This window comes from Berghia stephanieae, chromosome 2 (genome assembly GCF_034508935.2).
Source record: "Berghia stephanieae isolate SIO BIC M18660-M18661 chromosome 2, UCSD_Bste_1.3, whole genome shotgun sequence".
Classification (NCBI taxonomy): domain Eukaryota; kingdom Metazoa; phylum Mollusca; class Gastropoda; order Nudibranchia; family Aeolidiidae; genus Berghia; species Berghia stephanieae.
Window position 1 is genome coordinate 68,719,710 of NC_088361.1, and position 15,000 is coordinate 68,734,709.

Sequence of the window (15,000 nt, forward strand, 5' to 3'; positions counted from 1 at the left end):
TTTGGAAGACCTGTTCTTCGAATATCTTTGTCTCGGCCTGTTACACTTTACTTCTAAATAAATTATGTTGTTAACCAAAACGGTATCATTTATAAGATTTTTCAAATTGCAATCGGTGTAAAAATCCTATAATTTAAGTGCCTCCAGTTGCCTGCAGTCGACATTTCGGTGTTTAAAACTCTAAGCATTGTATTTTTTGATCGAATGTGAAAATAGGAAAATAATTACTTCCTTTGACTAGGCAATTAATTACCATTTTAAATGATATATAACACAGTACAATGCTTAGAATATGTCGAAAGATATTAAGGAGGAATTAAATGTGAGCTTACTTTTGCACATGGTATAATATAAAAGCGCTTGGAAAATCTTACATTTTTGGAGAATGTTTTTTTTCATGGTCACCAATAAGCGCATGTGATGCACAATAAACAGTTCTGACGACTTGCCTCTGTTTGTTATCTGGACAAGCCAAACGGATCGTCGGTAAACAACCTTATGGGGGGAAACTAAAGCAAAGATGAAAAGGAATTGCTGACATTGTTTTTGCTCCGTTCAAAGCGTTTAACATTTGTAATGGGATATTGTGATTTGTCCTTTGGAACAGCCGATGGAACAGGTTACTGATGGGTGACTTGTGCCTATGAAATCGAAATTTGGTTCTGTAGTATATATATATATATATATATATATATATATATATATATATATATATATATATATATATATTAATGGATGATTACAGTGCACTGACCTTGCCGATATCTTTACCCATCGAGATCTTTCAGTCCAAGTCGTTCCTATAATGTAGCAGCAAAAAAAAAAAAAAAAAAAAAAAGAACTGGATGTTTTCTAAGACAACCCCCGACCACACGTCGGAGCAGCCTGGGACACAATTTAAATGTAATTCTTTTGTTTAGCCTTCCAAATCACCCAATCAGTCGTGCACATGGGGAACGTCTGGACGTCTTGATCAAAACAAACGCGGAGATCATTGATCTTGTGATGTTTGTTAGATAACTAACATACATTCCTCAAGAGAGTCAAACAATCCCCAAGAAACAGTCCAACTTGTCACTTAGGCTACGAGCAGACATACCTGATCAAAAATTCGTTAACATTTTCTTAAGAGAAGGAATTAGGAGGTCTTTTCAATTAAAATAACGACTATTGTGATTTTTCGTAAATATAAAATTATGAATTATCATTGAATTTATATTAACATTAAAATTGCCTTGCAAATAAAAAAAATATAGAGTTAACAAGTGATGCGACCTTTTTTGCCACGTCACCAGTGGCATTTTGCACGGATTTGGGTATTTGAAATGGCATATTTTAGATATTTATTAATCGTCATTTACTCTAAATGGTTGTTTATTGTCAGCAGAAGCTATTATCCTTCAAATAATGAGTCTTTAATTCATATTCTTTACCAAAATCATTAAATTAATAAATTCCTTAAGCTAATAAAGTAAGTCCCACGTTAAAATTTGTTTGATAAGATGAGAGGGTCATTTTGATAGATCAAAATTTGAAGGATGAGTTTTCCGGGCAAAATTTTTTTATGTGCTTTTTTGTGTGACAAAGAACTGCAAATTTAAAGGCTTTTTATCGATAAAAAAGAGAGATAGATAACCTAAAATCAGTACAAATATCCCTAGCCAGTTGTTTCAAATTTTTACATCTCGTCACATTGAAAAAAAGGCTTTCTTGGTTAGTAATCTCAATTATAACATGTATATTGTGCAATCTGAATAGAAGGGCTCCTTTAAAAATGGTAACAGATTCAAAAGCTTAGAACACAAAAAGGCACCAGAGCACAACTAGACTACAATAATATTTCTTCTATTCCTCTAGCAAATCATGTGAACTAATTTTTTGTGTGGTTAATCTTACAATATCGGTCAAAGAAACCCCCAGTCTTCTTTTTCAATTACAGACAATTCCACTACTTATGTTAAAATCCTTAAACCCTGGAATGGAATAGAAAAAAAGACATAATCAACACAGAGCAGGTAAAAGTCGGTCTTGTGGTCTTGTATGGCTGTGACTCAGGTCCCAGATTCGAGTCTCGCTGAACGCGGCCCAATTTTGAGTTGTTGAAAACATAAAGTCTCTAGTCTCTAATATACTGCACTGACATTTTCTCACTATCCTGAAGTGTAAAATGGGTATCTTCCCGTTAACAGTATTGCCTCTGTGGGAAAAATGTAATTGCACCTAATATGCGTCACTCGTCATTCTACATATTAAGTCTTTCTGTTGGCTTGGGACCACTTGCATCAGCACAGTATTACAAAGCTCTGCCAATTTACGAAAACGATTTAAAGTAGCTCTAATGAAATTAGTCACCTCCTACCCTAATGAGACGCGTTACCATTAATTAATTTTTCTCCTTAATCTCTAGCGCTGTTTTGTACAACTTACTTTTGTCATTTATTTCAGATAAGATAATGAAGGAAGAATATTTTGGTTTTTATATTCATTAATGAGAATCACGAGAAATCAGTAGGCAGAGCACTCGTTTCACAAAGAGGCCAGTGCCGATCGTAGGTGCACTCGAGATATCCTACTCACCTAGAAGTGATTGGGTAGCTGGGTCTGTTAGAAAAGAGGGAAATTAGTTTCCGAAAGACTGACGTCCTAAACAATGGGCAGCAAACAATTGCTATTTCCGGCTTAATGCTTTAGAAATTGAGATAAACCCCGGCTCGATAGCGCTCTGCCGGACAACTTTTGTATGAAAAAATCGATCCTATGAAATAATAATAATAATAATAATAATAATAATGATAATAATAATAATAATAATAATAATAATAATAATAATAATAATAATAATAATAATAATAATAATAATAATAATAATAATAATAATAATAATAATACTAATAATAATAATAATAATAATATCAAAATTTCCTTTATTCATCCCATATGGGAAATTTGTCTCTAGGGTCTAGGACTGGAATAACCTAGGCGTCAGCCACAGTGCAGAGCCGCAAATTGAGCTAGGGGGAGGTGACTTGCTCAATGCCAAACAGCGTAGCGGCGGGTGATCGAACTCGTAACCTTTCGGGTATGAAGCAAAGACCGTAAACATGGATGGCAATAAACAATAACAAGGACCTGCGTGACGTTAACTTCGTTCTATCTATATTAGTAAAGTAAATTATTGTCACAATATAGTACTCAGATATTACCAACCCCCCCCCCCCAAAACACAACTCCCTTGATAGCAAACTGTTTATCTGAATTTTGTCCTTATTAGAGGAGTTTTCTCCCTGCCCTCTTCACTAGCCCGTGTAATGAGTATGATGATTTGAATCTAATTTAGATCTAATAAAAATGTCTTTCACAATCAATGAGCACACACCAAGGTAACAAGTTATTCCTTCAGATACATCCTGGCCATTTTGTTCCAGGTTTAAGTACTTTGTTATGTGTAATTTGCTTATAACATAATTTTATTGTTTGAATTCGGTCATTGTTATCGTATAAGATAAGTGCCAAGATAAGGACGAAATACTATATAACATGTATTTGAACAGATTTACAATATGTATCTAGTCTTATCATCATAATCATTGATATCCCAAAAGTCAAGTGACTGTGTCTTATTGCCTTTGATTTAAAATACGTAACTCATTGCTTAGGGCATTGCTCTATGATCTTGAGCACAAACTATCAGATCTTTTCATTTATTTCATTTGACATTATCGATATTATTAACCAATTGACTGCAGTACTCTGGACAAACGTGTATTTGAAAATTGGCTAGATAACTTGTCCTTCAAACATCGACCCGTTTAATCTTGCCAAAACTCAAAACCTCGCAAAACTCTAGGACCTCGATCAATATTTGAAGAACAAATATTCTGGCCAAATTTTTAAATACGTGATTTTTTTTCTTAGTGAGGCAGGTAACTGGCTAATATCGAACTGTTCACATGTAAAAATTGTTTGATTTTGTTCTTGATAGCTCGTATATTTGGGCTGCCGTCACTAGGTAGGCCAAAACGTTAAAATTTCAATATGTGACGCATCACCTGAAACCGGCACTAGGTCGAAGTGAACTAGATGCCGAAATTTGATTTTGAATTCAAACACACCAGGAATAAGATATGAGATTTTAGTTTTTGTCATGGTCCTTGATACATTATTTAATTTTGACCCAGTTTCAATGTTGTGAAACGAAATTCACTTTACCGTTTTTAGATGGTGGATAACCGATGAGGCTGTAGAAACAGATGCATCGTGAAGAACGTAAATTCATTTAAATAAAAGAGCAAACGACCGAATTGTTGACAGAGTTAATAATTACATAGGTAAGGTAAATTGCGATTGCATTCTTAAACTTTTAAGCGCTTGACTGAGTTGTGATCCGACCTTTTTATTTGCTAGGATTAAAGTATATAATTGTATATATGGTATAACACGAGTATTTAAATTAGGATTGATATACTTTCCTCTTTTAAAGCTATAAACGGTTGTAAACTCCATTGTCCAGGAGCAAACACCTAAGAGGTAAAAGTTTTCAAGGTTACAAAATTAAATTACCTTTAATTCATGCTTCTCCTTCTCCAATAACTCTTCCTTATCTTTTCATTCCCAAATACTCCCTCAATAAACTCTCTCTCTCTCTCTCTCTCTCTCTCTCTCTCTCTCTCTCTCTCTCTCTCTCTCTTCCCCCCCCCCTCCCTCACCATCAACTCAACCCCTCTCCCTTATTCCTCCCTTTTACCCCTCTTAGAATTTAAGCCCCACCCCCTATCTTTCGTACTGTCCGCCTGATCCATGGCCCCCTTTCCAATCAACTTTAAACATTTAGGCAAGAGATTCGAGTCAATATAAAATTTAGTTCATTTTTGTGACTCATGAAAGTTTTACTCAGGCCGTCAAAGACGAATACGTATTGGATTTCGATAAGATAAAAAATCTGGGTTGTGATGTTAAAATACGAACTATTCTTAAACGATTAGGATTTGACAATAAGGTTAGTAGTCTTCAGCTATCGTTTTTATGTATTCAGCGAAAAAAAAAGCAGTTAACTACCACACTCTGGAAAACACGTTAAAAAAAAATTGGCCATAAAAAACTCTTCCTTCAAATACCGATCGGTTTAAATGACTCTCATCTTGATTGACGAAAAATCCTAAATCTGGGACCTCGCGAGGTCTTCCTTAAAGCCTAGGTTTGAGAGTCTTTGACAAGATAAGGGTCATTTAAATCTATCGATATTTGAAGGACGAGATTTCTGGCCAAATTTTGAAGTATGTATTTTTTCTCTCCAAAATACGGCATGCAGTTAACCGGTAAATATTATATTCAAAGTGGCTGTAAGTCACAGAAGTCTGTAATACTGTGCACTGACAAAACGGCTGTCTACATTTTGACCAGAAAACTTTTACTTCAAATGTCGATAGATTTAAACGATCTCAAGCTTGTCCAAAGAAGAAGAAAAAAAGAAAAGAAAACAACAAAAACCCAAAACAACTGAATCCCGAGATCTCGAATCTAATTTGTTGGAGTTGTACATAGCAAAATAAATTTAGATAAAATAGTTATTTTTCTAGCTACTGAAACCTCTCGTTTGCTCATTTTTCTAGAACTGTTTATTGCAATTCGCAATTTTGTAACTTTCTAATTTATAATCTCCACACATTAAAACGTATCCAACACCATTCTTTCAAAATCGCACGAAGGAAAAATTAAAGATATCTTATTATTCCTGTTTTTATCATTGAAGTAGTTACATTGTGAATTAAGACATACATATAAAATGGCTGTCCCTTGTTTTCATTGCATAAACACAGCTGCTCCTTTATTACGTTCCTTCTCTGACGTCATGATCAATCGATCAGATTATTTTAAATCCCTAAAATGGGACCAAACGTCAACCAATAGGACCTCTGCTCACCCCCCGCCCCCCAAAGCAAGAATTGAAAACCCGACGTTTACATATTTTTCCGGTCTCATAGCCTGGATTATCATTAGTTCATTGTTGTAATAATATACTCTCAAATCAACATACAATTTAATTTCCATCTCAACAAATCAAGCCTGTAATTGGATTTAATACTCTGATGTCATGTCAGCCCAACAACGAGCAACTTGGTTCTAAACAAAGAAAATCGGTACTTTTTATTCTTCATGCTGGATAGAACTTTTTCACATGTCATGTTATTTTATGTTTATGCGCCCAGAGCCTCCAAGCAGGGGGATAGGTTGCGCAATATAAATGTGCATTATTATTATTATTATTATTATTATTATTATTATTATTATTATTATTATTATTATTATTATTATTATTATTATTATCATTATTTTTATTATTATTATTATTATTATTATTATTATTATTATTATTATTATTATTATTATTATTATTATTATTATTATTATTATCATTATTATTATTATTATTGTTATTATTATTATTATTATTATTATTATTATTATTATTATTATTATTATTATTATTATTATTATTATTATGTGATCAGAATGTATAAAAGTCAAAACATGATCAGATTTATAATGTTTTTCTCCTCTGGATACACTTTTGTGCTCGTCGGAGAAGTATTTCATAAGGGCGTACGCCATTGTTCCGATAGTTTAGAACCAGTTACTAAGTTATTCTGTGTCATTACGAGGGAAGTGACGTTACGACTGTTGAAGCCTATTGCGTTGGGTTAACAAAGCTGCACATTTGTGTTTTTTGTGATCCTGCCATTAACATAGTAAAGAAGAGGCTTCTATGGCTGAAAGCGAAATAGGCGTGACATGAATGTCTCTTATTATTATTATTATTATTATTATTATTATTATTATTATTATTATTATTATTATTATTATTATTATTATTATCATTATCATTATTATTATTATTATTATTATTATTATTATTATTATTATCATTATTATTATTATTATTATTATTATTATTATTATTATTATTATTATTATTATTATTATTATTATTATTATTATTATTATTATTATTATTATTATTATTATTATTATTATTATTATTATTATTATTATTATTATTATTATTATTATTATTATTATTATTATTATTATTACTACTATTATTATTATTATTATTATTATTATTATTATTATTATTATTATTATTATCATCATTTAATGGTATATCAATTATAATTCGTCTTTAGCGTAACAGTAGAATACAAAAGAATACAAAGAATTGCATTACACATGTGTTTTCGATATCATAAATGTGGAATATTTTAATAACATACTCTCAAATCCCCCCCCCCCCTCCCCCCGCCCCCATAAAAACACATATTTCCCAAACACACCGTCAAATGTAATGGGAGTGTAGAAAGGTATTTTGATCATGTTCATATTATAGTCTCGATAAATTGATCCATACAATTATATTTTAACTAGGTGGGTCTGTAAGTAAAACTAGCTGATTTACAAAGCTGACTCAATAAAAGCCACTATATTTAGTAACAGTTAACGAAATATAAATAATGAAACATTATTTGAAAATGAAAAGAGTTTTGGACAATTATTGTTGCTGTGGAAACGCCGGTCGTCTTGGATTTTGTGCACATACAATGAATTCAGAACTCGAATCCCAGTTGTTTATAAGAGCGTTATAAAAGTTTTTCTTTCATTTTGTTCTTAATCATTAATGATTAAATAGAATTAGATTTTATGTTTCATAAGTTCAATTTTTAAGATAAAGGCCCCAGAGACGTTTGAATTAAAATGTGACTAAAATAAGACTTGGTCTTTAGTAATTACACGATTGGTTTTGGGGCCATTTTTCCTCAATGACAGTGGAGCCATGACTATTCTGATAATTTCGCGCTCTATCCATCGATGGTCAAAATTAGGTCATTCAACCTTTACATGCGTCAGAGGTTTTTTTTTTAATTTTTTTTTATTGAGCATTTATATAGCGCAATATCCACTTAACGTGCTCAATGCGCTTTACAAGGGGTCCCTGGTCAACAGCAACATTTAACATGTAGGACGAGACATGGCGCCTGTTAGGCGATATTACAATTTTTCGGACAAAGACAACGCTGTTAACGGCCAGGTACTCATTTTACACCTGAGTACGGTGAGAGAATGTGAGTAAAGAGTCTTTTCCAAGGACTCAACTATGCGCCGAGCGAGGCTCGAACCCAGGACCCTCCGATCCGAAAGCGAGTGTCATACCACTAGACCACATAGCCGCACAAGGTTTCAGTCACATAGATAAACTTGATGACTTTTTTCGCATGTCTATATTATGATATAAATATCTAATTGTTCTTTTTTTAAACAGATTTATTTATTATCAAGCAACACAGGATAAAGATGCGGAGAAAGATGTTAATGACCGTGTTGATTTATGCATGTTTATTTGCAGGTAAAAACAAACAAAGAAGTCTTTCTTGATCTCACTTATTTGTCTCTTTATATTTGTGTATTAAAATATGTTTGTTTATTTTTTAATTCATTGATTTACTTGCCGTGTCAAATTGATTACGAGGATTGTTTCAGTTAGTAAATGTCATGATTCGTCAGCAACATATTGGAATAATTAGAAACTGAGAGTGTTCAACTCATTTAAAGCCTGCTGAAATTGGGGTAAGCCTCTATACAAATGCCATTTGTTATTATATATTGCGACGTATTGCATTCTAACGTGATAGAATAATTAGGCAGACCATTACTGCCGATTTAATGATAGATATGATAAGTGATCATTTCAGTGTTTACATTTCAAAGTTTAAAAGGTAATGAAGAGTAAATTTGTCAAGTAGGACTCCAAAATACCAGATTATATTTTCTCATGACCCAACATCACGATTCCTTCTCTCGACAAATCAACGCAGAAAAAAATAAGTAGCTACGTCACAAAACATGCGTATTTTACGCATTGTGCAGCACTAAATTGCACAAATTTAATAGCGGTTAAATGTCCAAAATAGTCCGTGAACAGATTCTCTCAATAAATACTACCAACAAAAATAATTTTTAAAAATATTGAAACATGCAATTCGTTATCTGAAAATTTGTCAGACAAAAGCTTAAGTTATCAACTTTCTTATTTCTTTCTTTCCTCTTTCCTTTATTAATACCATGAATTTGATTTTTTACTGTCTTGGGTCAAATATAAAACTTGGTAAGATAACCACGCCACTTCGCCTTCACTCTCGCCACATCGAAAGCGACTCAATTATACATTAATTTAATTACTCCTGGATATGTATCTAGATCCTAATGCGGGAAGTCCTCGATGCTGGTTCGAATTCTCGTTAGAAGGCAAATGTAATTCCTATTACGTCACTTAAACCATTTTACAGCGTTTAGACAAAATGCTCACAACAACCGCCAGATGGATATATCTTACCAACCCTCAAAACTTTGTGATAGCAGACATTTATAGTTTGATAGAATTAAGTGACAACTAATCATAAAAATAAAAACAACAGCAAAGAGGTGAGTGACGTCAATTTCGTTCCCTCTATATTTTGGAGTAATTAGAAGCTGAAAGTTTTCAGCTCATATTTGGATTGTTTACTGTCCTTGGTAACTAACAAAACTCTAGTTAAAACCTATATACGCGATTTAAAAATCACCTGTTATGGAAACATGAATGTGTAAAATATCTTCAACTGATTACATTTCTTCTATTCAGACATAGGTATATGTGGAGACAGTAACAAGAATAGTGATATGGAGTTCATACAACAATACGCTGGCGCAAAACCTGAGCTAGGATTTGATAAGGCCTGGTTTACAATCAACTCCACAGTGAATTTCAAGATTGAAATATGGGCCCAGTCAGATCAATGCTATAAAGTATGTTGACTCTTTTCAATTTAGGTTCGATTTTACGCCAACCGACACAATTTCTTTCTGTTTCCACCAATAAAGCTCCAATGAAGTCATAGACACATTTCTATTACTGTTTTCCTTGAGAATACTGTTAGGTTTACAGTTAAAGTTAAAATAATAACCAGGGAATACTTAATCTATTATTCTCCTAATATTAACTGTAAACACATGGTGTGATTGAGTAAGCAAAATGTTAAAAAGTAGAATGTATATGACTTTTGGTTCTCTCTTTCGATGTTAGTAACAATCATCTCTAGCACACAGCATTAAACGCCATTGAGAATTATAACTATATCACATGCTACATATCTGACGAATTAAAAAAAAGAATGGAAGAACACGATTAACAGAACCATGCTCCAAACTCTACAAACAAAGCTAACGCTTAACTCTTTATAGTTGTCAGTCCTGCCACCATATACTTTTAGGAGTAATTTATTACACAGTACATTTTGTACCAAAAATATGTCTAAAAAAACTACGAGTTCTCTCGGAAAAATGATTCGATACGATATGTCATTTATTACCGAACAGATCGAAGTTTTGTTTCAAAATAAATACTCCTATTTGTTTAATTTTATTGTGGTTGAAATCTAGGTACAAAGAAGAAGAAGAAGAAGAAGAAGAAGAAGAAGAAGAAGAAGAAGAAGAAGAAGAAGAAGAAGAAGAAGAAGAAAAGAGAAGAAAAGAAGAAGAAGAAGAAGAAGAGAAGAAGAAGAAGAAGAAGAAGAAGAGAAGAAGAAGAAGAAGAAGAAGAAGAAGAAGAAGAAGAAGAAGAAGAAGAGAAGAAGAAGAAGAAGAAGAAGAAGAAGAAGAAGAAGAAGAAGAAGAAGAAGAAGAAGAAGAAGAAGAAGAAGAAGAAGAAGAAGAAGAATAAGAAGAAGAAGAAGAAGAAGAAGAAGAAGAAGAAGAAGAAGAAGAAGAAGAAGAAGAAAAAGAAAAGATAGATAGAGATAGATAGATAGATGGGTGCATGGATATATATATATATATATATATATATATATATATATATATATAGAGAGAGAGAGAGAGAGAGAGAGAGAGAGAGAGAGAGAGAGAGAGAGAGAGAGAGAGAGAGAGAGAGAGAAAGGGATGTTTAAATTAAGCCTTGAATCAACACTCTCCACAACAGAGCAGCAATTGCTTAGTCAGGAGAATGAAATAATATAACGCGACCAGGCAACCATCTGTTGATTCTTTATTCAACTTTGCATACTGTCATTTATTATACTTCTTTAAATACAACTAATTAACCCACTGTTTATCTTTATTTCATTTATTATACTTGATATTTGTTCTCTCATGCTTGCTAATTCATAAAGCCTTTTGTACACATTCCATCGACTTTAATATTTCGTTAAGGGTTAAACACTTTCAATAAAATTTGTTCCTCTTTACTAAGACTTACAAAATAATTAGTATGAAGTTTACTTTCACTGTTAAGAATCTGGAAATTTATGAATGACAGAATGCAAGACAACGCAGAAGATTACAGCAAAAAATATATCCCCAAAAACCCAACCTTCCTCAATTAAAAGATCGATCATTAGGTTTCCTTATAGATCGGTTTATTTTGGGGATGAATAAATTTTATTTGTCTTTCTATTTTGTCTAACTGTATCATTTACATCTTCCATATTCTTATCTTGCATAAGAGTCTTCCCCAAAATGTTTTATTAAGTGACGCATGATTTCCCCCGCTCTCAATTATTATCATATTCATGTTTATCAGTGTGACTTGATGTTTATTGATGACGTACCCAAGATGTCAACTCATACAATTCTGGTCAACACTTCGTTTTCCACCACTCTAGAATTGATCAGAGTTCATCCCGGGGGAACTCCAAGGCAAAAACTTTGCAGGTAGGATGGTTTTTTTAAAAACAGGTTTACATGTGAGTATCCAATCTTTTTTTTTTTTTCACTTTTATTCTAATTAATTTTTTTTTTTATTTCATGATATAGATAGTATGCGCTTGGCTAAGAAGCAAACAACATTGCCATCCGGAAGTATAACGGACCAACACACAAAACTATGTGTAACCTTGAACGTTTATAGTCTGGTTAATGCAGTTTAGTGAGAATTACTCGTAAAATTGGATGGCGATAAAAAAAAAAAACAATAACAAAGACCTGAGTGACGTCAACTTCGTTCTATCTATACTTACTGAATACTTCCTTTTGTTGTTGTTTTTTTTTGGTAATTAGCTTAAAAATACTGATATACCGATTATAGAGAATAGTATTGTGGAAACTAACATAGATTGAGAGGGATCTTTTAAGTCATCAACGATGAGAATTGGTTCGGTAATAAAGTCTGTAGGCACAAATGCAACAGGGCGCCCAGATGTCGATCCTAACGTCAAATGACGTACCATAATGACCTTGCACCTTTTAACGATAATTAAATTATGATCGATCATTGTGCCCTAGCAGATAATATAAATAATCATTTTAGTCAACAGAATTACCCTAAATCTAAAAAATAAGCTTGCAAGTTATTTGTATATCAATCTATAATAATATTATAGAAGTTTAGATTTACCTGTAATAGGCCTATTGTGTTAGTTGCTAAAATATAACACGGGCTCAAGGGAACAATTTTGACCCCCCCCCCCCCCCCCCCAACCTTATTTTTTAAAGGATAGATAGCATGCGCTTGGTTAAGAAGCGCACAACATTGTCATCTGGAAGTATAACGAACCAGTACACAAAACTATGTGTAACCATGAACTTTTATAGTCTGGTTAATACAGTTTAGTGAAAATTACTCATAAACGCGGATGGCAAAAAAAAAACAATAACAAAGACCCGAGTGACATCAACTTCATTCTATGTATCGAAATGCTATAAAATTGATGGTCAAAACGATCAAAGAAGTGCTGTATTAAATAAAAAGATTTTTTTTAGTTATAAACATGTCAAAGATTGGGACCTTTTTGTTTTGTATAAAACAAACTCACAAACAGAAACGTATGGACATCACACATACACACACGCGCGCGCACACACATACACAACTATAATCGCCTCTCATGCGGCTTGGAGATATTATTTCCTATGAACATATGAATTATAAAAAATATATACACTTTTTACCATTCTTTTAATTCTTCTGAATCAAATAAGATTTGACAGACTATTCGAAGACGAGGGAGATTACTGGATATTCATCGACTATCCAGCCAAGGGTACTGAAACAAAATGCAACCTGATTCTTGCTAATGATCCTCCAAATGTCGAATTACGTAAGTAAATTTATCAGCTTTATTTTCGCCAAACTGACTCGTAAATCTAACATTTAAATCACATGCAAATTAATCTGGTAGGAATCCGTGTTCAGTTGGGAATTCTATCTCCCCTTAGTCCATCGAATAGTAATTATAAGTTAAATTTTCTTGAAGGTACTTGCTGCTTATGTTATTTAAAATGGATGAACTTGACCTGCCTTGTGCCTTATGATTGAATGTAGATCACAAAATGTCGATTTGATTATAATATTCTTTTTAATTGAATTGCTTTCGGGTTGATAATAATCCATGTTCTATTATGATGTAATGCCGTATCTCTGATATTAGTCTTAGAGAGAAATTTATTGGTTTTCGATGTGCAAATCTCTATTGTCACTTTAGAATATTCGCAGACAGTTCAATTGAATTCAACTAGACGTATTTAATTGTCGGCATATTGCTAATGTCTGTTTGTTTTCTTTTCTTCTTTTTGTTGTTGCAAAAATATATATGCATCCAGTTGATTATTTCAATATGCCATTTTATATATCTTTCATAACATGTTTTGCTTAAAGAAGAATTTATGGGATGTGTTTTAAGGTACTTTTTGAATGTCACCACTGACTAAAATACCTTTTTATAAAGAATTGTAGTAAATTCCAGACTTCTAGAATATATTTTGCATATGTGACCCTCCGCCTCGAACCGGTATTAAGTCGGGATTTGGAAAACGAAGAAAACCGGTTTTAAAGTGGAAATGGTCAAAACAGTGGCGGTTCTAGCCTATTTACAGTGGTGGGGCAAAGATGATTCGGTCATATATATATATATATATATATATATATATATATATATATATATATATATATATATATATATATATATATATATATATATATAAAATATTTTTTTTAAATTTATTTTTTAAAAATATTTTTTTTTCACCTTAAAAAAAAAGATTTCAACCACAAATAATCACATTTACAATGAAATGAAAATACCAGTAGATTTTAATTATTCCAAACGTAATCAAAAATGAATCACGAAAGAGAATACAACTAAAAAATAAAGCGACGAGACATAATGCGACAACACCTTGACAATACAAGTCCATTTCGTTCACTCGAAAAATTAAAGAGATGCTTTAATCCCTCAACGGGGAGATTGATATTTGTTACATTTTCAGAAGTACGTAGTAACTAAAGTTTTCATCGAGGAGCAACAACAGCGATATGACTCGAGTTTCATTCAGAGCTCAAATTGCATCATTTTTACTGCTCTCTTGGTGGTTAGAATGATTGTGCCGGTGGTGTTAGTGGTTGGAATAGTGGTAGCGGTGGTGGTGGTGGTGGAGGAGGAGGAAGAGGAGACGGTGAGGGAGGATGTAATTGTGGTAGTGGTTTTGGTGATGCTGTTGGTTAGAATGATAGTTGTGGAGACGATGACGGAAATTATATTATGATGATGTTGATATTGTTTTTATTGCTATTGTAGTACTTGTTGTTAATATTGTTGTTGTTGTTGTTAATGATGATGATGATGATTATGATGGCAACGACGATGTCGTCGACAATGATGATTACCATACGATATTACAAAGTTTATTAAATCTTAGGCTTTCGCCAATAAATCATACAATTTGATGACAACATACACGAAAGTGGAAAAAAAATGGTAAATGGAACCAAACAATAAACTGATACCATTAATAACCACAAAAAATACAACAATCGTAATACCACCGATACGTACAATAATAATAATAATAATAATAATAATAATAATAATAATAATAATAATAATAATAATAATAATAATAATAATAATATTACCATCATCATTACTACCACCACCATCACTACTACCACCACCACCATCACCATCATTATTACGT

General features: G+C 32.4%; 1 protein-coding gene across 8 annotated transcripts in view; it reads left to right on the plus strand.

Moving 5' to 3' along the window:
• LOC144965404 (heparan-alpha-glucosaminide N-acetyltransferase-like) overlaps positions 1-15,000 on the plus strand; it is a 52,526-nt gene that overhangs the window by 14,943 nt on the left and 22,583 nt on the right. The window contains exons 1-6 of one of the 8 annotated variants that reach the window (XM_078900724.1): positions 3,648-3,923; positions 4,219-4,328; positions 8,315-8,398; positions 9,674-9,837; positions 11,609-11,739; positions 13,006-13,124. In XM_078900724.1, coding sequence (XP_078756850.1) covers positions 8,347-8,398; positions 9,674-9,837; positions 11,609-11,739; positions 13,006-13,124 — 466 coding nt within the window. In that variant the 5' untranslated portion in view covers positions 3,648-3,923; positions 4,219-4,328; positions 8,315-8,346. Of the gene's footprint in view, positions 1-3,647; positions 4,329-4,815; positions 4,997-5,971; positions 6,138-8,314; positions 8,399-9,673; positions 9,838-11,608; positions 11,740-13,005; positions 13,125-15,000 lie in introns of those variants that run through there. The other 7 variants (XM_078900718.1, XM_078900719.1, XM_078900722.1 and 4 more) reach the window with 7 other exon arrangements.